Source organism: Bufo gargarizans, chromosome 3, assembly GCF_014858855.1.
Source record: "Bufo gargarizans isolate SCDJY-AF-19 chromosome 3, ASM1485885v1, whole genome shotgun sequence".
NCBI lineage: Eukaryota > Metazoa > Chordata > Amphibia > Anura > Bufonidae > Bufo > Bufo gargarizans.
In genome coordinates this window covers 161,553,444-161,581,196 of record NC_058082.1, presented here as the reverse complement: position 1 = coordinate 161,581,196, position 27,753 = coordinate 161,553,444, and the positions used below count along the sequence as shown (strand labels likewise).

The 27,753-nt window shown below is 46.6% G+C and overlaps 1 protein-coding gene across 4 annotated transcripts in view; it reads right to left on the bottom strand.

Annotated features, from left to right (window-relative positions):
* Nucleotides 1–25,403, bottom strand: part of KMT2D (lysine methyltransferase 2D) — a 134,541-nt gene extending 109,138 nt beyond the window's left edge. For all 4 annotated transcript variants that reach the window (XM_044284050.1, XM_044284051.1, XM_044284052.1 and 1 more), the window contains exons 1-2: nt 24,375–25,403; nt 2,133–2,219 (exon numbers count right to left, since the gene is read on the bottom strand). In XM_044284050.1, coding sequence (XP_044139985.1) covers nt 2,133–2,181 — 49 coding nt within the window. In that variant the 5' untranslated portion in view covers nt 2,182–2,219; nt 24,375–25,403. The remainder of the gene's footprint in view (nt 1–2,132; nt 2,220–24,374) is intronic.
* Nucleotides 25,404–27,753: the final 2,350 nt, after the last annotated feature.

Genomic DNA, 27,753 nt, shown 5'->3' with positions numbered 1-27,753 from the left:
TTTCACTTGAAAACAATTTTTTTACTTCTTTTTTCACTTTATTTTTTTGTGCCACTCTGGGACTTCAACTTTTGGGGGTCTGATCCCCTTTACAATGCATCACAATTAGGGCTGAAACGATTATTCGAATAACTCGATTAAATCAGTTTCCCTGCATCGAGGAATCGTTTACATCACGTGATCACGGAGCGGGAGTGAAATTAAGCGTCTCACTCACCGCTTCCGTGTCCTCCGGAGGCCAGAGAGGCAGGACTGAGCCGGCAGATCAGAGGCTGGGGGGGGGGGGGGGATCGGGGGGAGAGGCAGATCAGAGGCTGGGGGGGGGGGGGGGGGGAGAGGCAGATCAGAGGCTGGGGGGGGGGGGGAGAGGCAGATCAGAGGCTGGGGGGGGGGGGAGAGGCAGATCAGAGGCTGGGGGGTGGGGGGGGGAGAGGCAGATCAGAGGCTGGGGGGGGGGGGGAGAGGCAGATCAGAGGCTGGGGGGGGGGGGGGGGGAGAGGCAGATCAGAGGCTGGGGGTGGGAGGCAGATCAGAGGCTGGGGGGGGGGGAGGCAGCTCAGAGGCTGGGGGGGGGGGAGGCAGATCAGAGGCTGGGGGGGGGGGGGCGAGCATACTCAGAGGCTGGGGGGGGAGGCAGACAGAGGCGGGGGGAGGCAGATCAGAGGCTGGGGGGGGGAGGCAGATCAGAGGCTGGGGGGGAGGCAGATCAGAGGCTGGGGGGGGGTGGGAGAGCAGATCAGAGGCTGGGGGGGGGGAGGCAGATCAGAGGCTGGGGGGGGGGGAGGCAGATCAGAGGCTGGGGGGGGGGGAAGGCAGATCAGAGGCTGGAGGGAGGGGGGGGAAGGGCAGATCAGAGGCTGGGGGGGAGGCAGATCAGAGGCTGGGGGGAGGCAGATCAGAGGCTGGGGGGAGGCAGATCAGAGGCTGGGGGGAGGCAGATGGAGAGAGAGTGGTTAATGGAGGCTGCAGGCACCACCTTGGCATGTATAAAGTTATTGGTTTAGAGAGGGGTTAATGAAGGCACCTCCAAGGTGCTTTCATTAACCTCTTCAAACCAATAACTTTATACATGCCTAATGCCAAGGTGCTTCCATTAACCCCTCCAAACCCAATGGGCATGTATAAAGTTATTGGTTTGGAGGGGTTAATAGAAGCACCTTGGCATTAGGCATGTATAAAGTTATTAACCCCTTCAAACCAATAACTTTATACATACCCAATTACGTACGTTATTTTAAGTAGCTTTTTCTTATTAGATTACTCGATGAATCGAGAAATATAATCGATAGAATACTCGATTACAAAAATATTCATTTACTGCAGCCCTAATCACAATACTTCTGTATTGTAATTGGCTGTAATGCACTTTAGCCAGCTTGCATCGGGCTGCCTTCCCTGCTATCGGGTCCCCATCACAGCAGAGCAAGGACCCGATGGCCACCCTACACCCGGCAGGATAACGCACGTGCCGCGCTCAGCGACGACCGCAGCAGTTAGAGAGTTAATGCGCCAATGCATACAGGAGGGGTCCGGCTATCAGTAACTGCTGGACCCCTGCCCGATCAAAGCACCGTACATGTAGTCAAGGTAACCGCGCCCCCTTCCCTGCCCCTTAGCTGTGACTGACAGCCGGCATTGAGGGGTTAAAAATAATAAACAAATTTAACTCGCCCCATTCAAGAAGAGGAGATCCGCTACGCGATTAAGTGAATGGGGAGAGTTAAATTTGTTTATTATTTTTAACCCCTCAATGGACATTTTACTAAGCATTCTGTATTAAGGATGCTATTATTTTCCCTTATAACCGTGTTAGAAGGGTAAATAATAAAATTAACAACACACCTATCCCAAAGCCGAACTTCTGTGAAGAAATCCAGGGTCTGGGTACCAAACATGCATATTTTTCTCACGCACGTGCAAAATGCATTAAAACGCTTTGCACTCATGCGGAAAAAAAAATTAAAAAAAAATCACATTTTCCCCGGCCCTCACACGCGACGCCAATGTGAAAGAGGCCTAAGACTGGTGCATGGTACCTTCTAATAAGTGCCATGTACTGATCTGGTTAAAGGTGAGGGCATCATAAACAGCATTTCAACAAGTAACCACTGCAAAGTTAAAGTGAAATTTACCTGACGCTTCAGATTCTTTGTCCTCGCTGGATGGTTTCTGATCATCCATCCCTGGCCAAAAACTCTGACTATCCCTTTTAGGGCGACCTACAGGAGAATAAGAGATTACCGTTATAGGAATATTTCCATGTTTGACATACCAAGTACATAAACATTATACCAATTAAAAATGAGCACTAACATTCCTAAATTATTAAAATTTCTGAAGCAGCCTGAACGCGAGTAAATGTCTAGCATGGTCACAACACCATATTTTCCGAAACATTTAATGCATTTTTCTATCCCCACAGATAGGGCAAATTCAGTCAAACGTATGGCCGCCGTGCCATGTTGCGGTCCCTTTAATACACGGTCACTGGCTGAGCGATGCGGAGTGGACCCAATGACTTGAATGGGTCTGGGATCTGCAAGGTACGGCGAAAGTCTGTGCAGAGGCACGGACCCGAAAGACCACGGAAGGGTGTCCAATCTATGCCTCTGCTCCGCAAAAGACAGGACGTCCTATATTTTGTCGTATCTTTCAGATTGCGGAACCATTCAAATGATGGACCCATTCACCGCAGCACGGAGTTCACATAGACGATTCCAGTGCATTGCAGAACCGCCGTTTGCGGTCCACAACACGGGCACCGCGGCCATATGGTCGTGTGAATGAGCTCTTATTAGACTTTTTTTTATTCTGCTCCCATCCTCCAAAAATAAACTGGCTGGTCCAATATCTTGCTATGCAACTGACCCAATGGTCCAGCGCTGCCCAATATGCCACGGCAATATAACCATGTCACACACAATATACAGTTCATTTCCCATCAAGTCAGAAGAAGGATAATGACTGACAACACGTAGAAACTGGGACTACATGGCAACACGTGTAGCGTGATATCAAGCTCCAGTCTGCAGTCCTACACACACAGGACTTGCATTGCAGTGTATGATGGCAATGTTTCATGTGACTCGAGAGCTGGGACCAAAAAAGTCAAATTGTGTTAGACTATGGCCTCATGCACACGACCGTTGTGTGCATCCGTGGCCGTTGTGCCGTTTTCCGTTTTTTTTTCACGGACCCATTGACTTTCAATGGGTCAGTGGAAAAATCGGAAAATGCACCGTTTGGCAGCCGCATCCGTGATCAGTGTTTCCTGGCCGTTAAAAAAATATGACCTGTCCTATTTTTTTCACGGCCAACGGTTCACGGACCCATTCAAGTCAATGGGTCCGTGAAAAATCACGGATGCACACAAGATTGTCATCCGTGTCCGTGATCCGTGTCCGTTTTTTCCTATAATTTCAATGGCAAACTTGACTTATTTTTTTTTTCATTTTTCATGTCCGTGGATCCTCCAAAAAACAAGGAAGACCCACGGACGGAAAAACGGGCATGGATCACGGACCTACGGACCCCGTTTTTGCGGACCTTAAAAAAAAAACGGTCGTGTGCATGAGGCCTTATTGCAACTGTCGCAGTGATTGGCTGCAGCGGTGATGTGCTGTATCCAGGCACACTGCTGTTTATAAACAGACAGCAGTAGAAGAAGCGACCAGCGCAGGAGAAACGGGCACGTATATAGCGTTTTTTTTTTCCCTTTTCTTTTAAGACACTGTAAGGCCTTACTACTGTGATTTCTGCAGCCGACATGATTGAGTTATGTGCTATTTATTTCTCTGAACGGCAACTAATCCGAAGTCAGTAGGAGACAAAAAATATGCCCTGCCATATACGAGGACACAGGTCCTGCAGAAGTCACTGCTGAGGCCTTTGTTTGGCCAGCAGTGGTGACCTGCATCTAGACAACACTTGACTGGTGGGAATCAAATCCAGGAGATGGGCTCTGCACTGGATCCAGAAGGATCTGAAGAGGTGTTTTTTTTTTTTTTTATACTTTTAGGCTGAGCCCATTATTACCAGTCTCTGATCCCTTTAAATAGAAATGTAAGAACAACAGACCAGTCAGCAGCAACTTTCAAGAGTAGAAGTCACCATTGACTGACATTGTTTTTTAGTGACTGTTCCGTATTTTCCGTTTTTTATGACGGGACACAAAACCACAGCTTGCCTGGTCACAAAACGGAGCGCTGCCGGAACGGAAGACATCCTGATGTGTCCTGACCGGATCTCTTTCTATTCAGAATGCATGAGGACTAAACGGAAACTTCCCCCCCCCCCCCCCAATATTGAGATCTTCTGCCGGATCTCAATACCGGAAAACCACAACCCGAGTGTGAAAGCGGACCAAGTCATTACAGAATAAATCTATGTGTTAGGATAATCTTCCACCTTGACGCTGTACTGTACTTCAGAGCTTTCTGCAGCCTTCCAGGATTAGAAGAACATAGCTATATCACACAATGGAAGGCTCAGGCTGCATCTCCAGCTTTCCAGGTGTAATATTCATCTGTTTGTGCCACAAAAACCAAAAGGCCTTTTTATGTGACAATATAACATGAAGTGTGTCAGGCAAGTAGAAGAAAGCTTCCTTCCCAATCTGTGCTGCTCCCGGAGCCACATGGCCAAAGAACACAAAGGCTTCAGAGCAGCGCTTCCTGTTTTCTCCATCTACGGAGATGAAGTGAAACTGAAGACTTTGCTCTCAGGACCCGGCAGTAATTACAGAGCTGCCGACCTGGTTTACAGGCTCCACAGTAGGAAGAAAATAAAGTGAAAACTAACAAAAGTTCTCTGTATGCACACACATTATAAACATGCATGAGTATATAAATTAGAGTTTTAATTCGGTTTCGATACCATGAAAAAGTATTGTGATACTCGATACCACGCGAAAAAAATAAACCAAAAAAGCCACGTGCATTCCGCATGTTTAAAAATGGCGAATCGCGCAGTTTTTATTAATTTTTTTCTGGTCCGGCGTTCACCACCTAGATTTTTTTTTATATATTTTAATAGTCTGGACTTTTCTGACGTGGCGATATGTAATATGTTTATTATTTATATATTTTATATATGTGAAATTGGGAAAAGGGGGTCATATATACTTCATATTTTGGTGGGGTTTTTTTTTTTTACACATTTCCCCCCCCCTTAGGCTACTTTCACACTAGCGTTCGGGTGTCCGCTTGTGAGCTCCGTTTGAAGGGGCTCACAAGCGGTCCCGAACGCATCCGTCCAGCCCTAATGCATTCTGAGTGGATGCGGATCCACTCAGAATGCATCAGTCTGGCAGCGTTCAGCCTCCGCTCCGCTCAGCAGGCGGACACCTGAACGCTCCTTGCAGCGCTCGGGTGTCCGCCTGGCCGTGCGGAGGCAAGCGGATCCGTCCAGACTTACAATGTTTACAATGGAAGTCAATGGGGACGGATCTGTTTGAAGATGACACCATATGGCTCAATCTTCAAACGGATAGCCTTAGGGGCTAGAACCTGGGATCTTTCATCCCTTGTCCTATTCAGCTCTATCAGGGTGAATAGGACTTCACACTGTCCCTGCTGCTCTGTGCCTTGTGCACACAGCATCAGGGATGTTACCATGGCAACCAGGGCTTCTGTAGCGTCCTGGCTGCCATGGTAACTGATCGGAGCCCCAGGCTTACACAGCTGGGGCTCCGATCAGAAGCTGCCACTGCACCACCAATGAGGGGGAGGGGAGAGGTCCCTGTGGCCACTGCCACTAATGATTTTAATACTGGGGGGTTGAGAGGGGCCGGCGCACTGTGCCACCAATGATTTTAATACTGGGGGGTTGAGAGGGGCCGGCGCACTGTGCCACCAATGATAAATTACCCCTTTATACAGGAGGCGGGTACTGGCAGATCAGCAGTTAACCCCTTAGGTGCCGCACCTGAGGGGTTAACTGCCTCTGATCGCAGCTCCCTGTCAGGGGCAGGGTGCCGGCAATGCGATTCTGCTGCCGGCACCCGCCTCCTGTATTGTGTTAGACTGACTTTCACTATCAGGCCACACAGAGCGGCGCCCAGCGATGTCTCAGCACTCACCATTAGTCCTGGGCGCCGCTCCGTTCGCCTGCAGTGCTCCATTACTGTCTCCTCTCCTGCTCCACATGCTGCTGATTACTATCGGAGCGATGGGAGGAGACATCAGCTTCACTAGTGGGCGTTCCTTCTTCCTGGCTGTAGCGCTGTCCAATCGCAGCGCAGGGAGAAGAAACGCCCACTAGTGAAGCTGATGTCTCCTCCCATCGCTCCGATAGTAATCAGCAGCATGTGGAGCAGGAGAGGAGACAGTAATGGGGCACTGCGGGCGAACGGAGCGGCGCCCAGGACTAATGGTGAGTGCTGGGGCATCGCTGGGCGCCGCTCTGTGGGAAATGGGAATAGTCCTATTTGGTAGCGCAGAGCGGCCGCCCCTCCTCCCCCCCTCTCTTCTCATTGGTGGCAGCGGCCGCAGCACAGGGGGAGGGAGGACAGCTTCCTTCTCCCTGTGCTGCTGAGAGAACATGAGCGTGCCGATAGCAGCACGCTCATGTTCAGAGATACTAGGCTGCGCAGAAGCGCAGCCCAGTATCGAAAAAACGGAAATCCCGGTATCGTATCGATACCGGGACAAAAGTATCGATTGGGTATCGAAATTTCGATACCCGCAACAACCCTAATATAAATCACTGTAAAGATACTGTAGGCAAAGTGTCAAAATGGAAATAAAAATATAAAAAAATAAAAAATTATATTCTAATTTTTTTATTTTTTACTGACAACTAACTACCAGCTTTCATGCAGCATTAATTGTGGGTTAACTGCTACGTGTAATCCTAACCCGAGAATTATAATGCAGTGTATTGTGGAGATTCTGACATACTGCCATGTATGACAAAGATCATCAAATATACAGGACCCCAATGCACAGAAAAGCCGTCTCCTGCAGATTACAGCTGATCACTGTGGGTCCCAGCGGTGTATGTAATACCCTATTATTGGGGAACCTTTTACCAAAACAGGACTCCTCAAAGCAGACCGTACTTATACAGGTTTTTTTTTAATGGCAAAAAAGGGCCACAAAGGAGATAACCTACACTGGTGCAGCCGTTCTAAGGTTGGTACTGCGGACACTGATCTTCATTTTGTGCTCCGGCCCACCCAACAGAAAGGTCACCTCAGCCAATCATCAGCTATAGTGCTGATCCGCCTCAGCCAGTGATTGGCTGAGCAGGCCCGTCCAGAAATTTTAATTTAGCACCAACAAAACAGTCAAAGCAAGAACACTTATAAATGTATAAATGCACCCCACATCACCAACACTGGTTATGCTACAGCACAGTTCTCCAGCTACTAAAAGAGCACATGGACTATCCCTTTAAATGGACTTAAATGTGCACTGCTTTGTTTCCGGAATTGGCAGCTGCCAAAAACAGCTGAGTGGTGGGAGCGTCGCACTCCAATCAAACTGATATTGATGACTAACCTAGAGGAGAGGTCATCAGTATCTAGGAACTGGAGAAATCCAAGGAACTGGAGATTATCCACATGCCAGGCCCCTCACAGGGAATATACTTACCTGGCTCCCCGCACCGCTGCTTCTCCCCGTGGCACGTGTTTTTTTTTGGGGGGGGGGGGGCAGCCAATGGCAGGAGGGGATGGGGACAAGCCTCCCTAGCATCGCAGGTGATGCGGTGGACGGAGCGGGGACCCAGGTAAGTATATTCCCTGTGAGGGGCCCGACACATTGGAGGGGGGGGGGGGGGGGGGGGGGATATATCGGATAACCCCTTTAATGTCAAAACCTTTAAAAAAATAAAATTAAATAAATCTGTGTTGGATGCAGGTATCCCTCATCTTGTAGATTGTAAGCCTCACGGGCAGGGCCCTCTCTCCTTCTGTACCAGTCTGTAACTTGTCTTGTTCATGCTTAGTGCAATTGTAGTAATAATAATAATAATACATTTTTTTTTTTTTTTTGGAACCATGTTATAATAGTCAATTTGTTTGCCTTTAAAGGGGTTGTGCACCTTTAGGGGGGAATTTGGCAACTTCCCTACCCCCTCCTGGGCAGATCTGCGAAGGGAAGCTTCCCGACGTCGGTTCCCAGCTCCTTCACTCTATGGCCTTGGCTGCTCCACTGGGCTCCTTGGATGTAAACTTCCTTCCGAATCGGTCTGAAGTGGTGACCTGCTCCACTTGCTTTATGACAAAAGGTCCCACTACTGCAGCCAGCGATTGGCTGTGGCGGGATCAAACAGGATTTACATCCAGGGAATCTAGTGGAGCAGCCGAGGCTCAGAGAAAGAGATAAGTATGCCCCCCCCCCAAGATGCACAAACCCTTTAAGACGTCATGTACAGAATACAGATACCTGTGCAGTCTGCATTTCTCTCATTCTTATGAAGAGAAAGGGCTATTCTTGTCTGCAGGCTAGGACATGCACTGTCCTTTGTGAAACACAAACAAATCCACACAAAAATAAAATAAAAATACAGATCTCCGTTTGGCTCCATAGAAATTAATGGGTCAGTTTATCCTCAAAAAATGAAGACAGTGAACGGATTAAGTGCATATAAAGCCTAACAAGGAGGAAATGAGGATAGCTAAACATACACCCCAACAAAATAATGTCTCTAAGGAGTTAAAGGGATACTCTGAATATGTGAGGTTATTCCCTAGCTTGGCTGCCAAAGCATGTATACAAAGACAACTGTGGGACCACCCACTGGACTCCTAAAGGCACACATACTGAGCGGGGATTTAGATACATCACTTTTTTGTTATACTGAATCTGTTCCCATAAAACTAGTAAACAGTAGATTTATTCTTTATAATTATTAAAAAAGCATGCTAATAGCAGGGATCTGAACAACGGGTGCAGGGAGGACGACCCTGGATTGGACACATGCATCAGAGTAAGTGCTCATGCACACAAGCGTACTTGCCCTCTGCCCGTACTGCGGGCTGTAGACAGCTGGTCCGCAATATACAGGCACTGGCTTTGTGCACTCTGTGCTGCGGATGCGGACCCATTGACTTGGATGGTTCCTCAATCCGCAACTTAGGACTGAAGAGAGGACTTCACCTACCTTTCGCAGAGTGGAGGCACAGATCGAAAGCCCAGGGAAACCCTACGTAGGAGCTTCTGTGGGTCTTCGAGTCCGTGCCTCCACACCGCAAAAGATAGAACATGTTCCATCTGTGGCCATATGTAGCAAGTTAATGGGTCCGCATCTGCAAACGGTGCGCACGCGACAAGTGGCCGTGCACTGCAGACCAATATTTGCTGTCCGCAGCATGAGCACTGCGCGCCTACGCTTGTGTGCAAGAGCCCCAATACTGAAATTTAGACTTCTTCTCCAGCACTCCATAAAAAAAAAATATATCCTTTATTGAAAGCACATTACAAACATATTATGGAGAAGAAACTCTTCATTGCAGTTCTGAATAAAATACTGCAGACAGTATACTATTAAAAGGGGTCAATGTAAAGTCCAAGTAACAAACACGTCACAAGACACAATAAAGTGTAACATCACTGTTGTCGCTGACCATAAGGATCACATCACTGCGCTACCAAGTCCATAAACTTACATATAAGGAGATTTATGTTACAATCTTATTCAATTCAATCACTATCCTCTTAAGGGTATGCTCACAGGTCCCTGTGGTGTAGCCAGATGTTATTAAAGGGACTGTTATGACCCACAGGATAGGCAAGAAGAATCCAACCCAATAACGAGAACCCAGGGTCCCATGCCCATCTATGAAAGGAGCGACAGATTGATCATGCAGACCGCGGCTCCATTCATTCTCTGTGGACTGCCAGAGACAACCACGCAGTAGTGCTCAAGGCCCGATTGCTGCTCCATACACTGGTAGGCACACGCCCCCGCTCTGCCACCAATGAGATACTTCTCATCACCTATCCTATGGATCACAACTTAGCACACTCCCTTTAATAAATGTTTTCGTCCGGGTTCAGAGCTGAACCCGGACATATCCCCATTTTCAACCAAGCAGCCCCCCTTGACTTGAGCATCGGAGCAGTTCATGCTCCTTTGCCCTGCGCTAAATCACGCAGGGCAAATGCATTTTCTGGCGTTCCGGTGACGAAACGGTCTCCTCTTAGGGCTGCTAGGCGGAGGCTTCCGCCCAGCAGTAAGCCGTGACGTCACTGATGGCCTGTAAAACGGCTAGGGCAGCACTAAAGCCCGCCCATTACAGCCGGTGACATCACCAAACACACTGTTACTGTAAATAAAAAAGAGCCCTTGTCCTGCGCAATCAGGTAGTTTGAGAAGTGGTACAGCCAAGGTGAATGGCAGAAGACCCTGGGAACAGGATGATGTGCAGCTAAGAAGACTAAAAGCAGGGATCCAGGTTACTATTCTGCTCGTTTCAGAGTTTTTTGCAAAAAAAATAAAATATTGAATCAGATGGTCGCTGTAAAAGGGGTTGACCACATGTGCTATGCAGCTAGTTACAGGCGTTTTTAAACCATCGGTGCCAATGTCCAATGGTTTAATACGCCTAAATTAGGTTTACTTGTAGGTCTGCTAACCTGCTTCCCAGTAAATGGCCACTGATGGAGGGTCTTCTCTATCAGCAGCTTTTATTCACTTACATTGGGGACAGATTGTACAATTAAAGTAATAACTGGAATGGGGCAACTACAGTACCCTGAAAGATTATCAAAATTAGGGTTATTCACTTTAGAAAAAAAGACGACTGAGGGGAGATCTAATTACTATGTATAAATATATCAGGGGTCAGTACAGAGATCTATCCCATCATCTATTTATCCCCAGGACTGTGACTGTGACGAGGGGACATCCTCTGCGTCTGGAGGAAAGAAGGTTTGTACACAAACATAGAAGAGGATTCTTTACGGTAAGAGCAGTGAGACTATGGAACTCTCTGCCTGAGGAGGTGGTAATGGAGAGTACAATAAAGGAATTCAAGAGGGGCCTGGATGTATTTCTGGAGCGTAATAATATTACAGGCTATAGCTACTAGAGAGGGGTCGTGATCCAGGGAGTTATTCTGATTGCCTGATTGGAGTCGGGAAGGAATTTTTTATTCCCCTAAAGTGAGGAAAATTGGCTTCTACCTCACAGGGTATTTTTTGCCTTCCTCTGGATCAACTTGCAGGATGACAGGCCGAACTGGATGGACAAATGTCTTTTTTCGGCCTTATGTACTATGTTACTGTTACTAATTATGGTGCACCCCGTTTTTGCAACTTTTTGAGTGGCGAGAAAAGGGGAAGGGCTTAGAAGGAGCAGGCGGAGCCTCCGCTGCCCACAAGATTTACTATAACTTATAGAAACTGACCTAAGTTATAGCTCAAGTCTATTTCAGCCCTTAGCTGGCATGGACTGAAGTTTGTGGCACATGGATAGGCAGAGATCTTACTTGGAAAGAGCATGGCTTTGTGTGAAAGTGGATTGGCTTAATATTTGACATTTAGCACCAAAACTGTGCCTGTGATAAATGTGCTGCAGGTCTAGAAAGGCTGAGATTACACCATCTACAGGCTTAGTAAATGAACCCCATTGTATGTAATGCATTTTATATTTCAGCACGGACAGAGAAGTAATGCCATGAAAAATGTAGTTTTTTTTATTTTTTATTTTTTTTAAATACAAAACCATTGTGCTTGAAACCAGTCAAAAAGCTTTCGCTGCATTCTTCAAGCTGAAAAATGCAAATTTTAAAGTGGATACAGTTTCGGCCCAGTCATATCAGCAACGCGTGAACCCAGCCTTATGAACATAATTGTCAAGGACGTTCCTGTGGCAGGTACCAGGAGATCAGAGAGACTGGACAACACGTGAGTTAAATTGACAAGTTCATTGTGGATCTTATTGTGTCTGTGTTTTGGTGAATGCCACACCTCTTGCTTCAGGTGTTGCTTGTTGGTAATTTACTTTTATCAGGTAGCCGCTTCTCACTCTTAGAGGTGCGGTTTATAGATTTTCTTCTTGCCTTCTAACTAGATGGTCAGTTGTACTCTGATGTTTCTGGAGTTGCCAGTTTTCTACTTTAAGCTAAGTCTTGTCTTTTCTTATTGTATTGTGTTTGTTATATTCCCTGTTTGTATCAGGGCCTGAGACAGAGACGTCCATCTGGGGAGGAATGGGTTGTCTTTGGTCCTAACCTCATTCCAGGGCCTTATGGGATATAAGGGCCTAGGTATACTGCATATGAATATTCCTACCTTCAAGGTCTATTCATATTGATAGGTAGTTAGGGCCCATACTGGGGTTGTTTAGTAGGTGACCTGTTCCTTCCCTAGTTTCCAGGCCCAGTTACTGTTCCCCTTCTCTCCTGTGTTCAGTGTGGAGTTTTCCCCCACGCTGATCGTGACATTAATCCATTCCATACAGCATTAAGGCTAGGGCTACACGGCGACATGTCACGCAACAGTTTTTAGAATGATAGTCTATAGTGTCGCAATGCGACAAACAGTCACCAAAAAGAAAAAAAATCCATCCTAGTTGGATTTTTCTTTGACTGTGGCAGCATGTTGCAGTGCAACACTTTTGACTATCATTACAAAAAAAAAATTCAGTGTAGTTGTAGCCTTTTTGTTGCTGCCCCCCTCCACCCGTTGATTTCAATGAGGAAACAAATAAGCGTATGGCATTAAAGGGTATCTGTCAGCAGTTTTGTACATATGACACCGGCTGACCTGTTGTATGTGCGCTTGGCAGCTGAAGGCATCTGTGTTGGTCCCATGTTCATATATGCCCAAATTGCTCAGAAAAATTAAGTTTTAAAATATGCAAACAAGCCTCTAGGATCAACGGGGGCTTGATATTTCAGAGAGCTGAGCCCGTTGCTCCTAAATCAGGGTTTCTTAACTCCAGTCCTCGGGACCCACCTGCCAGTCATGTTTTGGGCATTTCTTTATTATTGAGCAGGTGATATAATTAGTGTCCATGCATCAGGACTTACCACAGGTATTCATTCTGTGGGAGATTCTCAAATCCTGACTGGTAGGTGGGTCCCAAATACTGGAGTTGAGAAACCCTGTCCTAGAGGCTCATTTTCTTATATTAAAAAATATTTTTTCTCAGCAATGTAGGAACATATGAACATGGGACCAACACAGATGCCTTCAGCTGCCAAGTGCACATGTAACAGGTCAGCCAGTGTCATAGGGACAAATCTGCTGACAGATGCCCTTTAAGTGACATGACAAAAGGGTACAACTACACTGACATGTCTCATGAATTTTTTTTTTATAAAGACAGCCTACGGTGTCACACTGCGACATGACAGTCGTACAAAAATCCAACTTTGGATGGATTTTTGTGCGACTGTCATGTCGCAGTGTGACACCGTAGGCTGTCATTATAAAAAATGTTGTGACAAATGTCATCATGTAGTCCAAGCCTATGCCAGGAAGCCAACAGCAATGCAGTTTTCAATAGAAGCAGATAACTGGAGGGCACTAATACATGGGGGAGAACACATAGGATCTACCGTTACTACCTGTATGGTTCACGGATTTGTCAAACTTTTTTTTAAAAAGGGTTGTCGCACCTCGCAAGTTTATTGTATAGATCAATGAATATTCACATGTATTAATTCCAAAACCAAACTGGAATGTAAGGGAACCTGGAAATAATGCGGATTACACACTTTTTTGTGCATGGATTTTCATACAGAAATCTGCATAATATAGTACCAGCAAAGTGAACAAGACTTGCTAAATGTCATGTACACATTACGTAATTTGGATGTGCGAAAACTGATACGAGGTGCGGCTTTTAAAATCCTATTATACTATTGTTTGAGCGGATCCGCACCTTATGTAGAGTGGTGTCCCCCCCCCCCCCCCCGACCAACTTCAATAGGGCTGTTAAAATACACAGAAAATGAATAGTATGGATTTATGAGTGCTTGCTTAAAGGGGTATTCTGAGACATTTTATACTGATGACCTTCCTCTGGGGAAAGGGTTCGACAATCTGGCCCCCTGCCAGTGATCAGTTAAAAAAAATAAAAAAATAAAATCTCAGAAAACCCCTTTAAATAACATTTCAGGTTCTATATGTCAGTTTCACAGTCACTAAGCACAGTGCCATACATTGTAAAGTGCCTGTGCTTGGTGTCACAGCTTAGTCACTTTCACTTGAATGGGGCTGAGCTGCGCTTAGGCCATGCGAGTGATGGATGCGACATCACACAGCCTAAGGAACTGGAATAGGCCGTGGCACTACTGCCTTTTCAAACAGATGATCAGCGGGGGTCCTGGGTGTCAGCCCCCCACCGACGACCTTCTTCCCAAAGCCATAATGTTTTTATTTTTCCATTCACATAGCTGTGTGGAAGACTTTTTTTTTCACGGGACAATTTGTACTTTCTAGCTTGATTTTTAATTATTTTACATTATAATATATTAATATATATTAGGCCTGCACAATATATCGCCAAAGCAATCACAATAAATCGCCATATCGCAAATCGCCAATTGGCCGACCCAAAAATGCGCCAATTGTCTTACCATATTTTTCGCTTTATAAGATGAACTTTTCCCCCCCAAAAGTGGGGGGAAAATGGCAGTGCATCTTATAAAGCGATGGTTGACTTTTTACATGGCTGACACCGATGTATTGCCAGCCGCTTAGTTGCACAGCGCGGCCGGCGATGCATCAGTTACAGTGCGGGGAGGGAGGAGGGGCTGGAGGCAAGTCGTTATTTTAATGAACAAATGTTCTTCTATTTATCTGTTCTGTGAAGTGCTATTAAGAAAATGGCAAGTTTTGTATTTTTTACTTTTGCAGTAATGCAAATATGTTATTTAATTTAGTAAAATATGTTTTATTTTGAAAAACACTGCATTTCAGTTCTTGAGTCAACCATAACTACATTTCAGCATTATCAGTAACTTGTGTGCTTTTGCCTTGAAAATCCAAGCAAATAGATCTCTAGCACAATTCCCTTAAAATATCGCATATAGTTATCGCAATTTTTAGGGCCCTAATCGCAATCGCACAAAATTCCCATATCGTGCAGCCCTAAAATAAATATAAATAAATTTTTATATATATATATATAGTAATAGGAAAAAAAACAAGTCTTGGAAAAGCCATTTAACGTTTAGCAGACCCAAGGCTGCCACAGCTCAATCTTGGCATGGGGGAGCCATTTGGGCCCTGGGAGCACAGTGCTCAGTGGGAAAGGCCAGCCACATAATCTGGGTTAACTGTCCATGACTGAAGTTATTGCATGTACAGTAGAGGTCATGAAAGGGTTAAGGTCTTCCCGATAACTGCCTGATCATCCCCAGAGATGAGGGTTGCATTTACCATGCACCAATCACCTCTGCTGTATGGGGACAAGCGATTGCTTGATCTCATAGAAAATCATCAATTCTGGGCAACATATCCCGATTTACACCGGCCAATCTGCTGCACAGATGCAATGAATTTAGGTGCCGGCCAAACCTCACAATCACTCCATGAATGTGCGATAGATGGCACCTTTTTCACAGGCCAATTATCGGAAACAAACATTTTTTACAAACGCTCATCCCTGATAATTGGTGCTTGTAAAAGGACAAGGGCACAACACTGAAAAAAAATAATCCTGGCCGATGCAGAGCGATTTGTCTGGTCAGACCGCATCCGTATTTTGCAGGTCCACAAAAAGGATATGATCCTGTGCATGGGGAATTAGAGTATAGAATGGGAGAGTTTATAGAAAAAGTTGGGTATTCCATTCAGTTTCTACCTACTGTTAATCATTTTATCAGAACTGGAATTTGGTCCAGATATTCAATTGTTTTTAGCATCTGTCATAGTTCCCATTCCTGGTCCAAGAAATCTTTTGGCATTTATTCATTATACAAACATCGTTGAACCATTAATTTCTCCCTTCAGTATCGGGGGGGGGGGGGAGAGAATCAATAACTTTGCATCGTTGACAAGATGAGGAGTAACTGGAAGCCTAAAAGGTGTTTTCCGGGAGTTTTATACCAATGACATCCTCAGGGTTGGTCATCAGTATATGATTGCTGGGGGTTAGACACCCAGAACCCCATCGATCAGCTGTTTGAGAAGGCAGCAGCGCTCCTGAGCACCACGGCCTTCTCTCAGCTTTCCCTAAGCCAGCGACGACACGTTCATTAGTCACTTGGCCTAGACACAGCTCAGCCCGATCGAAGTGAACAGGGCTGAGCGCGATAACGGCACTGTGCTGGGTGAGCACGGAGAAGGCTGGTGCCTTAACAGCTGATCGGCGGACCCCCACTGATCAGAAACTGATGACCTAGCCAGAGGCGCACCGTTCTCTGTGGCGCTGGTGAAATAAAAGGGAATAGGTGGGTGGGTTTTTTATAGAAGGGCAGTGCGACATCCATTTCACTATCCATTTGTTGCTGAAGAAAGCACAGCTGCAGCCTTTTAGTAGCGGTTGTGCCCGGTAGCGTAGCTCAGTCTCATGCACTTGATTGTGACGACGCTCCAGTGAATAGTGTGAGGTACAGCCAATACTTAAAATCTGAATCTTTCCAGATCAGAATGGGTAAAGAAGGGGGATGTGGGGCTTTCCATCAAACAGCCATCAATTGAAACGGGTCAGGATAAACCCTTTAGGGCATGCCCGCACCTGCGTCCAAATCTGCATGTGGGTTTGGCTGAGGATCTCATCCAAAGGGTGCAAATCACTGCAGAAATCCACAGCGTAAATTTGCAAACTGCAGATTATAAAAAATTAAATTTTTCGCAAGAATTTTTACGCAGCGTGTGAATAAGGTTTACTCAAGTCTCACCCGCTTTGCTGGTATCGTAAAGTGCTGTAAATTTTCCACTCAAATTTTTTCAGCAGAAAACGCATAGCACTTACGGCCTGCACGGACGTATCCTTAAAGGGGTTGCCCGTTTCAGTAGAGAACCAGACAACCCTTGGGATCTGCCTATTATGTTTCTATAGAGGGGCAAAGGTTTAAAAGTAATATCGGGAAGTATTACTTTACTGAGAGAGTAGTGGATACATGGAATAGCCTTCCTGCAGAAGTGGTAGCTGCAAATACAGTGAAGGAGTTTAAGCATGCATGGGATAGGCATAAGGCGATCCTTCATATAAGATAGGGCCAGGGGCTATCCATAGTATTCAGTATATTGGGCAGACTAGATGGGCCAAATGGTTCTCATCTGCCGACGTATTCTATGTTTCTATGCCTGCAACTAAGAAGTGTTAAATACTTACCTGACAGATCCCACGCTGGGCCAAAGAAGCAAGGGACTGACTACAGTGGTCATGTGTTGTTGGCATGCCCTCACCACTGCAGCCAGGAAAACATGGCCTGGCTGGGAGGACCGGATCATCTGGGTAAGAAAAGGGATAGTCCCTTTAAGAAAATGTTATTGGCTTTTAACGGTGACTGAAAGAGGACCTTTCACCAGAATTAAACTTCTAAAGTAACTATACAGGCATGGAGAGCGGCGCCCAGGGACCCCCCTGCACTTACTGTTATACCTGGGTGCCGCTCTGTTCTCCCGGTATAGCCTCCGGTATCTTTACAGTTAGGCTCCACCCAGGGGAACCTGCCGGTGTCTCATTCTCCCATGCTGCAGCGCTGGCCAATAACAGCGCTCAGCTCATAGCCTGAGAGAAAAAAAAGCTTCTCAGGCTATGAGCTGAGCACTGCGATTGGCCAGCACTAACGCATGGGAGAAGGAGACGCCGGCAGGTTCCCCTGGGTGGAGCCTAACTGTAAAGATACTGGAGGCTGTACCGGGAGAACAGAGCGGCGCCCAGGTATAACAGTAAGTGCAGGGAGATCCCTGGGCGCCGCTCTACATGCCTGTATAGTTACTTTAGAAGTTTAATTCTGGTGAAAGGTCCTCTTGAACTGTGCTAGACCATGTTTTTTTGTTTTTTTTTTTACATGCACATGACCGCATGTTAGGTGCAGATCAGATATGGACCCATTCATTTCAATCGGGCCGCAAAAGATGTGGACAGCACATGGTATGTCCATTCCTCGGCTCTGCAAAGAACGTCATATTCTTGTCCATTTTTTGGACAAGGATAGGACATTTCTAGAGAAGTTTGAAAAAAATGGTGTCATGCATACAGCCAGTATCCATGGTTCGCGGATCCACAATCTGCAGACCGCAAAACAGATACAGTCGTGTGCATGAGACCCCATATTGGGGTACATAATACAGTTTGATTTACAATTATTTTATTTATAGTGGGACATGTTCTTTTTAAGAAATTCACCAATTTAATTCATATTTTTAGCCTAGTTTTTTGCTTTATTTGATTTTGCGTGTACCTTTAGGCTGCATTAGCACTGGCATGTGCCAGTATTCATTAAAAGAATGAGTAAAACTGCCAATGGAAGAGACTTAAGGATACTGGGGGACAGTAAACTAACCAGTGCCAGACAGCTGCTGCCAAGGCAAATAAAATCATGGGATGCATGACTGTGTACATTCTGGGCACCTGTGTAGAAGCCGGCCATAAGGACAACCAAGGTAGGGAAAAGATGGATTTCACTACCAACATAGGTTATCAAACGTGGGGTCATTCAGTTTGGAAGGACGGTGGTTTAGAGGTGACCTCATTCCTATGGACAGATAATACCTTGGCCTGTAACCCTGACAAGAGGACATCCTCCACACCTAGAGGAAAGAAGGTTTTGGCGTCATCACGGGCAGGGATTCTGGAAGGATAACACCCCTTTCCATGTGCTCTATTAGGCTACATTCACACGACAGGGAAAACCGGACATGTGATGGAGGTATCTTTTAACGGCCATCACACATCTGTTTTAAGACCCATGGTCGTTCTATGGGGTTAACACAGCAGTTTTTTTGACGATCAGTGAAAAACGGCCGTAAAAAATAAAAAACTGTTCACTTGAATGGGTTCGTTTTAATGTCCAGGCATCAGTGGGGGAAAAAAAAAAAAAAAAAAAAAAAAGACGTCCATTGAAAATGGACAGTTCATCTATTTTTAACGGAGGTGTGCATGTCGCCTTAGGGCACAGAGATCAACAACGCAACAGAAACACCTATTTTGTATCTACGCTGCTGGACATACCTGTCTATTTTAGTAGGGGAATCGCAACTAGTTGTTGGGTACCTCTGCTGCCACACAGGGCGGGTTCAGACATAATGGTCAGAGTTTCGGACAATATTCTGCACAAAGGTACACAATAGTACAATATATACAGACGGGGTGTTCAGAACCCCCTGTACACCCAGCGTGGAAAAAAAGTATGTACAGAATTCAGAGAACTGTCCGTAGGTTCAAATCCGCAGCATGCTCATCCTTTTGCCGACACCTCAGATTTCACCTTTTCCAAAGCACAAGGTGAAATCTTTAGGTATCGCGTGGATTACACCACAATCCGTGGCAGAAAATATATGCCAAACCCGGCCTAATGTGCTTACAGAAAAAAGTAAAATTAATAATGCAAATTAAAAACCACTTAAAGAAATATATAAGAAAAATCGGAGGGCATACGGTCGTGTGCAAGGGCCCTTAAAGGGGTTTTCAGACGTTTTAATTTTTATTCTCTGTTAGGCCATCAGTATCTGATCAGTGGGGTCAGACATCCGGGACCCCCGCCGATCAGATACTGATGGCCTAACACGTTAATCGGTCATGTGGCCTGGGGCTGAGGGCGACACTAAGCACAGCTGATATACAACGTATGGCGCTGTGCTTCGTAAGCACAGAGAAAGCGGCAGTGCTCACAGGAGCGCCATGCCTTATCAAACAATTGATCGGCAGGGTTCCTGGGTATCCGACCCCCATTGATCAGGCACTGATGACCTATCCCCGAGAATCCATCAGTATAAAAATCTCTGAAAAACCTTCAGCTGCCATTTATCATGTAGAGAAATTAATACATGGCAGTTACTAATGTATTGTTATTATCCATATTGTCTCCTTTGCTGGCTGGTTCATTTTTCCATCACATTACACACTCTGCGTTACCATGGTTACGACCACCCTGCAATCCAGTATACAAAAAAAAGCTTTTTCCTTTAGTGTGAAAGCACAGGCAACGCTGCTGGATTGTAGGGTGGTCGTATCCATGGAAATAAGTGTATAATGTGATGAAAATAATAAATGAAAGCAGCAAGAGACAATATGGACATTCATAATACATTAGTAAGTGGCGTGCATCAAAGGGTTTATCCAATGTCTAAAACATACCACCACCCCCCCCAAATGCCCAGGCCCCTCTTACAAATTATCCACGCGATGGGGAGATGCAGCGGCGCCTGTGCAAGGATCAGGAGAGACGTAGGTCCCGGGGACCGGGTAAGTAAGTATAATCTATATGAGGGGCCTAGGCAAATGTGTTAAACTTTGGATTAACCCCCTTTTTCTACATGATAAATGCCACTTGCTGAAGTGAGACAACCCCTTTATGTTGTGCGTGGACATAAATATAGGCCAACTTAATGCCTCATGCACTGTATTTTCAGGCTGCGCCCGATGCGTATTTTTTGTGGATCCATTCATCTCTAAAAAGGGGTGGTCTCTCCGCATCCGTGCGGCCACTCCACAAATTACAGAGCATGTCCGATTCTTGTCTGAATAGGCAACTCTATTAGAAAAATGTGGCATGCACACCGCCGCTATCCGTATTTTGTAGATCTCAGCTTTGCCGACCACAAAATATACGGTACATGGTCGTGTGCATGTAACCTAACAGTATCATCTGAGGCAGTCACAAATTTATCATGGCACACACAGAGATTTGGTGCATCTTGCAAGAAGTTAGTCACTTTCCTTATTTCAAACCAACTATCTTATCTTAGTCATTTCGCATCAGAAAACTGGCACATGTTACAATTTAACAAAAACCACAACCACTTTTGTACAGGACACAAACAATCAGCTTTTTTGGGTGCAAATAAATTGATTTAAAAAAAGAAGGTGCAACTTGGGGAAGAATTCCGGTCCAAGGACCTTAGATAATGTGGGCCAACGTGTCTAAGGGTCCATTCACACGTCTGCAAAATGGATCCGGATCCGCAATTCATTTTCAATGGGGCTGGAAAAGATGCGGACAGCACGCTGCACTTCTGTTCCGCAAAAGATAGAACATGTCCTATTCTTGTCCGCAGACACGGACAAGAAAAGGCATTTCTATTAAAGTAACGGCCGTGTGCAGTCCGCAAAGTGCGAAACGCACATGGCCGGTGTCCGTGTTCTGCGGATCCACAGGAACGCCAAACACTTGCGGACGCGTGAATGGACCCTTACTCTGGCAGACTTCATGTGAGCAAGTACACAATATACCCACAGCAATACTCTGCCCCCAGACTTTCACGATAGCGGAACTACGTGCAAAGAGACGCTACCTACAACAGGCGTAACAAACATTTCCCTAGGACCCATTTTTATGCCATATGCACCATATTTATCAAGAGCGTACAAGGTGCCGATGAAGGGTGAATGCAGCGCACCTATGAGGGGGGGCGCGTTTCCCCCCCATCTTCGGTCACTCACTTGCCCACAGTAGTCACACAGCGTGTAACTATAAAGCAATGTCACAGGGGGTCATGGCATAGCAAATATGGATTTTAGCCCAAAAACCAGTGCAATTGATAAATACATTTCATGCATCACATGTGATTAGCTGACTGCATCTAAAGCTATAGCAGTCCTATACAGATCATAAACCCCCCCCCCAATAAAAACACTGACTCGTCCTCTAGGGTACAGTCAGAATGTCTGTGCCACGTTTCTAGAGGCTTGTGTGTGATATTTCTCTCAATCTACACCTTGGACGAATGTGTTCATGTTATGGGGATGAACACACCGGCCCAGATTTATTAATTTCTCTGCACCAAAAATCTGTTTAAAAAAAAAAAGTGGCACATCTAAGGTCTCTACGCATTTGTCCGACATGCTCGACAAGAGGAGAGACTGGAAGGGGCATAGGAATGGGGCAAGGACTAAATGCGCCATTTGCACCAAAATTGCAGCGTAAAATCCGGTGTCAATGTAAGGCAGCCAATAGCTGGCACAGATGTATCATCCAGCCGGAGCCCCTGTGATAAGTCTGCTGACGGTCTGAGCCTACGCCATCTACAGGGTTGGTAGATCTGGGGCAGTGTGGCCTATGAGCTCACACGCATACACTAGTGCCCTGGTAACAACGCAGCCTAGACTTCTACAATTACATATTGTACAATTATTATGTTTTAAGTCACCCTAAAGGGGTCCTGCACACGAGCAGGCGCCACAAACAGCAGCGCCACAATATTAACTTGAACGGGTCCGTGATCCTCCAGATGCGGAGGCACGGATCAGAAGACGGCGGAAGCACTATGGAGCACTTCTATGGGAATTCGGTCCACGCCTCCGCACTGCAAAAAAATAAAAAAATAAAAATAGAACATGTTCTATTTTTTTGAAGTGCGGAACTTACCTTGCAGTTCGCGTACCCATTCAAGTCAATGGGTCAACATCCGCAAACAGCATGCACTCAGCCGGTACCTGTGCATTGCAGACCGCTATCCGCAGCACTGGGCACACACACGCCCTAAGGCCTCATGCACATGACCTGATGTATTTTGCGGACAGAAAACCGTGGATCTCCAGGATACGGACACTGGCCACACTTTTCTAATAGAATTGCCTATTCGTGTCTGCAAAACGGACAATAGGACATCTTCTATAATATGCAAAACAGAAGTGGACGGCACACGGACCGATTCATAGAAACAGATGGGTCTGCGTGCGATCCGCAAAAAATAAAAAACACAAAGAACATCTATATGCATGAGGCCTAACTAAGGCTGAAAACGCACGCCAACATTTTGTGGTGTTCTGCCCTTTTAGTGGCATTTCTGGCAGTAAAAACACCAGCTCCAGATATTAGCTGCAAGTCTATGGGAAATATGAAATGCGGGGCTGACAATCTTATTGCCTAGTGGCGTCTTTTCTCTGTTCTTTCCTCACTTTCTCTATAGCGGAAAAAACACCCTGAACAAAAACCACCACTTAAAAAAAAATATATATATGTCATATAAAAAAAAAAAATAAAAAAAAATTGCGTTTTCTATGATGTTATTTTAGGGGGGGCTGAAGCAAATTCATGTGTGTAAGGCCTCTTGCAGGTGACCGTTTTTTTGTCCCATTTTTTGCGTTCCATATACGGAAACATTCATTTCAAAGTATCCTCAAAAAAAAAAAAAAAAAAAAAACGGAAGGTACTCCGTATGTCTTCTGTTTCCATATTTCCGTGGACCGCAAAATACTGAAAAAGCCATACGGTCGTGTGCAAGAGGCCTAAGGGTGCGACCAAGTTTAACGCCTACCAGGGTGCCCACTAAAGAGCGGAATGAAGGGCCTATTAGATGGAGCGGTTATCGTGCGAAATTTCATATAATTGTTTGGAAATATTTATTTTCGTTGGACTGGACAAATCTGTCCGACTGATAGATTATCGTTAGTTGTCGCCACTTCCCCTCGTCCAATCAGAAGACAGTTGCCAGTTCGAGGGGCAAAAAGGAGCAACAACCGCCGTAATGAGGCAACAATGAGAATCTCTCGTCATTGTAGAACTGAACACAAATGTCTTAGCAGATCAAAAAATATGCGCCCGTCTAAGGTGAGCTGCACACGGTGCGGATTTTGCGCGGGGGTAACACAGAAGCAGCAAAGTGTACGAGATCGCACTAATCCCACGTACGTCCCCGTGCAGAAACGGACCTGCCGTCAGGATTTGGAAATCCGCAGCAAGTCAGTTCTTTGTGAGGATTCTACGCTTTTCGCATCAAATCCGCACCAAAAGCCGCAGGTAACACGTACGGTTTTTGGTGAGGAAGATCTCAGAGACCCGCGGGGAGTTTCGGCGGGTCTTACCGCTTCCGTCCTCCGCGGAGAGGGTTTTCCTGGGAAAAACCAAGTGTAAAGAAGAAAGTTACGCTGGAAACTAAATATCTTCTCATCACAAAAGAGGTGACAATGTATACACAAGGTATAGGGGAAGCCGCCAGCACATGGCACCTCCACAGCACAAAGCCTGGCACCCGTGTGCCCAGGGGTGACATTACCCGCTTCTGATGCCATTTCTGACCAGTATGTGCCCTGATCACCAGGGTGAACAGTTTCCATGCCCCTACTGAGAACTTATATGGAGGCCAAAGGCAGTGCCAGGGTGGTGTGTAGAATGGGCAGACATGGCAGCTCATGTGGTGGCACTCTCATGCCTGAACAGCAGTGTCCATTGTCACACAGCACACCCCACACTCCTGCCAGGCCCCCTGTGGCCCCCGGCGGCTCCAGGCCGAGGAGGGGGGCGCACAAAGAGGCGCAGCACCAGCCCCAGCAAACCCCCGGCCCTCCCCGCCTCTCACCTCTACAGTGGCCGGGGCAGCATCTCACCCCTCACCCGATACTGCGCCCGGGAGTTTGGGGGCAGAGGGGAAGCAAGGCGCCCCAGTCTGCGGCTACGGCCTCCCCGGCCTTCTCTACTCCATGCCCCGGCTCTGCCGTCCCGATCTCCCCTCTTCCTCGTCGCTCGCTTCCTGCAGTTATCCACCTCCCAGTTCTCAGTCGCCGAGCTCAAAATCCAGTCGCCATTTTCCTTGCCCGGAGATAAAATAGTCCAGTCGAGCCGGGATGTCCCCCGATCGTAGCGCTCAGGCCGCAGGCCGCCCCCTCCCGGCTCACACAGGGGAAACAGTCCGGAAGCAGGGGGAAGGCGGCAGCAGGGGGCGGAGCCAATGTCTTTGTCGGTGTATCCGGTTGCCGGATTTCGTTGCTCTGTTCCAGCACCGGGTCTTTATTAGAGCTGCGGCAGCGGAGGAGGAATACGTGCGACCGCTCGGGATGTGACTGTGCGGTGACGCGGCTCCGCACAGGATGCTTCCGCCGCGGGCTTAACCGCTTCACTGCCGGACTCTAGTGGGAGAAAGCACGTGGGGAACGGAAAGGGGGGTCCGTCTGAAAATGGTGGGCGGGTGGGGGCGACAATAATAATAACAGTAACACGGAGCGGAGCAGGAGGACTGTACACAGGTACAGCCTGACGGGCTATGGCCGGTATGTACCTGGGCTACAGGTACGGCAGCCTAATGTCACAAAGACAACATGTCCTCTCCACAGACAGCACGGAGACCGCTTATACGAGGCCGTCAGCCGCCCTACTATTGGACTTCCCGCTCCCCCTGTCACCCAGCTTTCCCACAGGTCCCCTCTTCTATGGCGCCAGAGCTGCACTTCCTGGAGCTGACCAGTCCACTGGGAGTTGTAGTAGTCACCATGTAAATCCATACCATATAGCTAGCTGCTTGAGGGTGGGCTAACACAGGACTGCCCTCCTTCACCGCAGACCCCCTCAAATAGCAGACCAAACCATGGGGGAGACCAGCTGGGCAGTGAGGTGCCCAGGAGGGGAGCAAATACACACTGGCATAGATTTCTCAAACTGGTGTAAGGTAGAACTGGCTTAGCTGCCCACAGCAACCAATCAGAGTCCACCGGTTCATTTCTCTGAGCTCCTCTGGAAAAAGAAAGGTGGAATCTGATTGGTTGCTGTGGGCAGCTAAGCCAGTTCTACTTTACACCAGTTTTGATAAATGTACCCCACTATCTCTCTGTGCAGGCTAGCCCCATCTTGCCTCAGGTTGTTATCCTGCTTTTAATAGACTTCTGACTCATCTGCGAAAAGCGTGGCGAGCGCTGCAGTTGTTAGCGTCCATTCACACCGGACAGACAAGTTGCTTTGCTAGCCGTGATTACCATGTAAACTTCAAAATGCCACTAATTTACAATTTCACAAAAACACAGCACAATGTTTGCGTGAATTGACGCTAAATAGGAAATTTCGCCACATTCTGCGACTGTACCCTAAGGCTAGGCTTGCACCACTTTGAATTCTGTGTTCAGAAAATGTTCCTGACGTTTGCCGTGGCTACAGGGTCTGTCGGCAAGACGAATTTTGATCTAAGTTTGGCTGATATATACTGTAGTAGGTCAGTATACTTTTTGTCAGCTGTAGGGCCTATAGTTGCACATGTGCCTGGCGTCTGGATGAATAATAGAAGCGTACACCCCAAATGTAAAGTCCAAACATGATTTCTAAATTTCTTCAGAAGAGTCGTTGATCTGAGGAGTTATTCTGATTGCCAAATTAGGATTTTTTTTCCCCCCTAAAATTAGATATAGGTCAGGGGCGGCCAACCCGTGGCTCTTGATCTGCAAGCGGCTCTAGCTGTGGAGTCGGGAATCAGTCAGGCGGCACACTCTCCACCCCATGCTCCGATCTCTCTTCCTGATCGGGCACTGTAGCTCCAGCTCACTCTCCACTACGTCCTGATGCACAAAGTGTGAGAACCTAGTACGTGGAGAGACAGACTATGACCTGACATTGTGCTCATCAGGTCACAGGGGAGAGCAGGAGCCCAGTGCCTGATCAGGAGAGGGAAGAGACTGAGCATGGGGGTCTGATCTGAGCATATGGGGGGGGGAGGTCCTAATCTGGGCAATAGTCTGATCTCCGCATGAGGGGTCTTGTTTGAGCATGGGTTGGTCAGGTCTGAGCATGGCGGGGTCAGATCTGAGAAGGGTGGGGGAATCTGAACACTGAGGGTCTGATTTGTGTTGTCTGATCCGAGCATTGGGGGTCTGATTTTGAAATCTGATGAGGTTTGGGGATCTTTTTTACTCTGCTAATGAAAAATAAGAAAAAAATATTTTTATCAGACGTCAGATCAGATGCAAAATATTTTTTTCTCTTATTTTTCTTTGTTAAAACCAAGGTGCATCTTGTAGGGTGAAAAATACGATGACTTGTGTGTAAATGTATAGCTTGTGTCTCCTGGTAGTCATATGTTGTTGTTTTTTTTATTGGCTCTTTGTGTCTGTAAGGTTGGCCACTCCTGATATAGGTCATTAATGTCAAATCAATAGGGACCTGATTCCCAGCACTCCCACTAATTAGCTGACTGAAAGTGGCAGTGGCACTCCATCAAGCATTGCTTCCTCTTTGGTTATTAGGGGCAGCGCCATACATATGGTTGTGGCGGTACCTGGTATTGCAGCTCAATACCTGGTATTGCAGCTCACAGTGCTGCACCCCCTACATCTCCTTCTTAATTTCAGTCTACGACCCTAACCATGCTTTCTGTTCAGCCAATGACTGAACTCTCACTCCCGGCTTCAAGACTTCTCCCGAGCTGCACCAGTTCTCTGGAATGCCCTACCCCAAGCATTTAGGTTAATTCACAACATCCACGAATTTAGGTGCTCCCTAAAAACTAATCTTTTTAGGGTGGTCTATGCTAACTCTTCTCAATTCACACACACACCCAACACCATTCTTCTAAGGGCTCATTCACACGACCGTGGTTTGGTTCCGCATCAGAGCCGCAATTTTTGCGGCTCGGGTGCGGACTTATTGACTTCAATGGGGCAGCAAAAGTTGCAGACAGCACTCCATGTGCTGTCCGCATCTATTGCTCCGTTCCGTGGCCCCACACAAAATTTTAAATCATGTCCTATTCTTGTCTGTTTTGCCGGCAAGAATAGGCATTTCTATAAAGGGCCGTTCCGTTCTGCAAATTGAGGAAGGCACAAGCCCTAAACCTGACCCATCATCAAACACTATCCACCGCATCTCATGCACTCAGAAGCACTACAGGTATCAGTTGGCGACTGGCTCATGCTGCTATATATCTACTCGTCTATTGTGTTAAGATGGCTGGACCATTGTACAAAACAAGCACTTGTTAC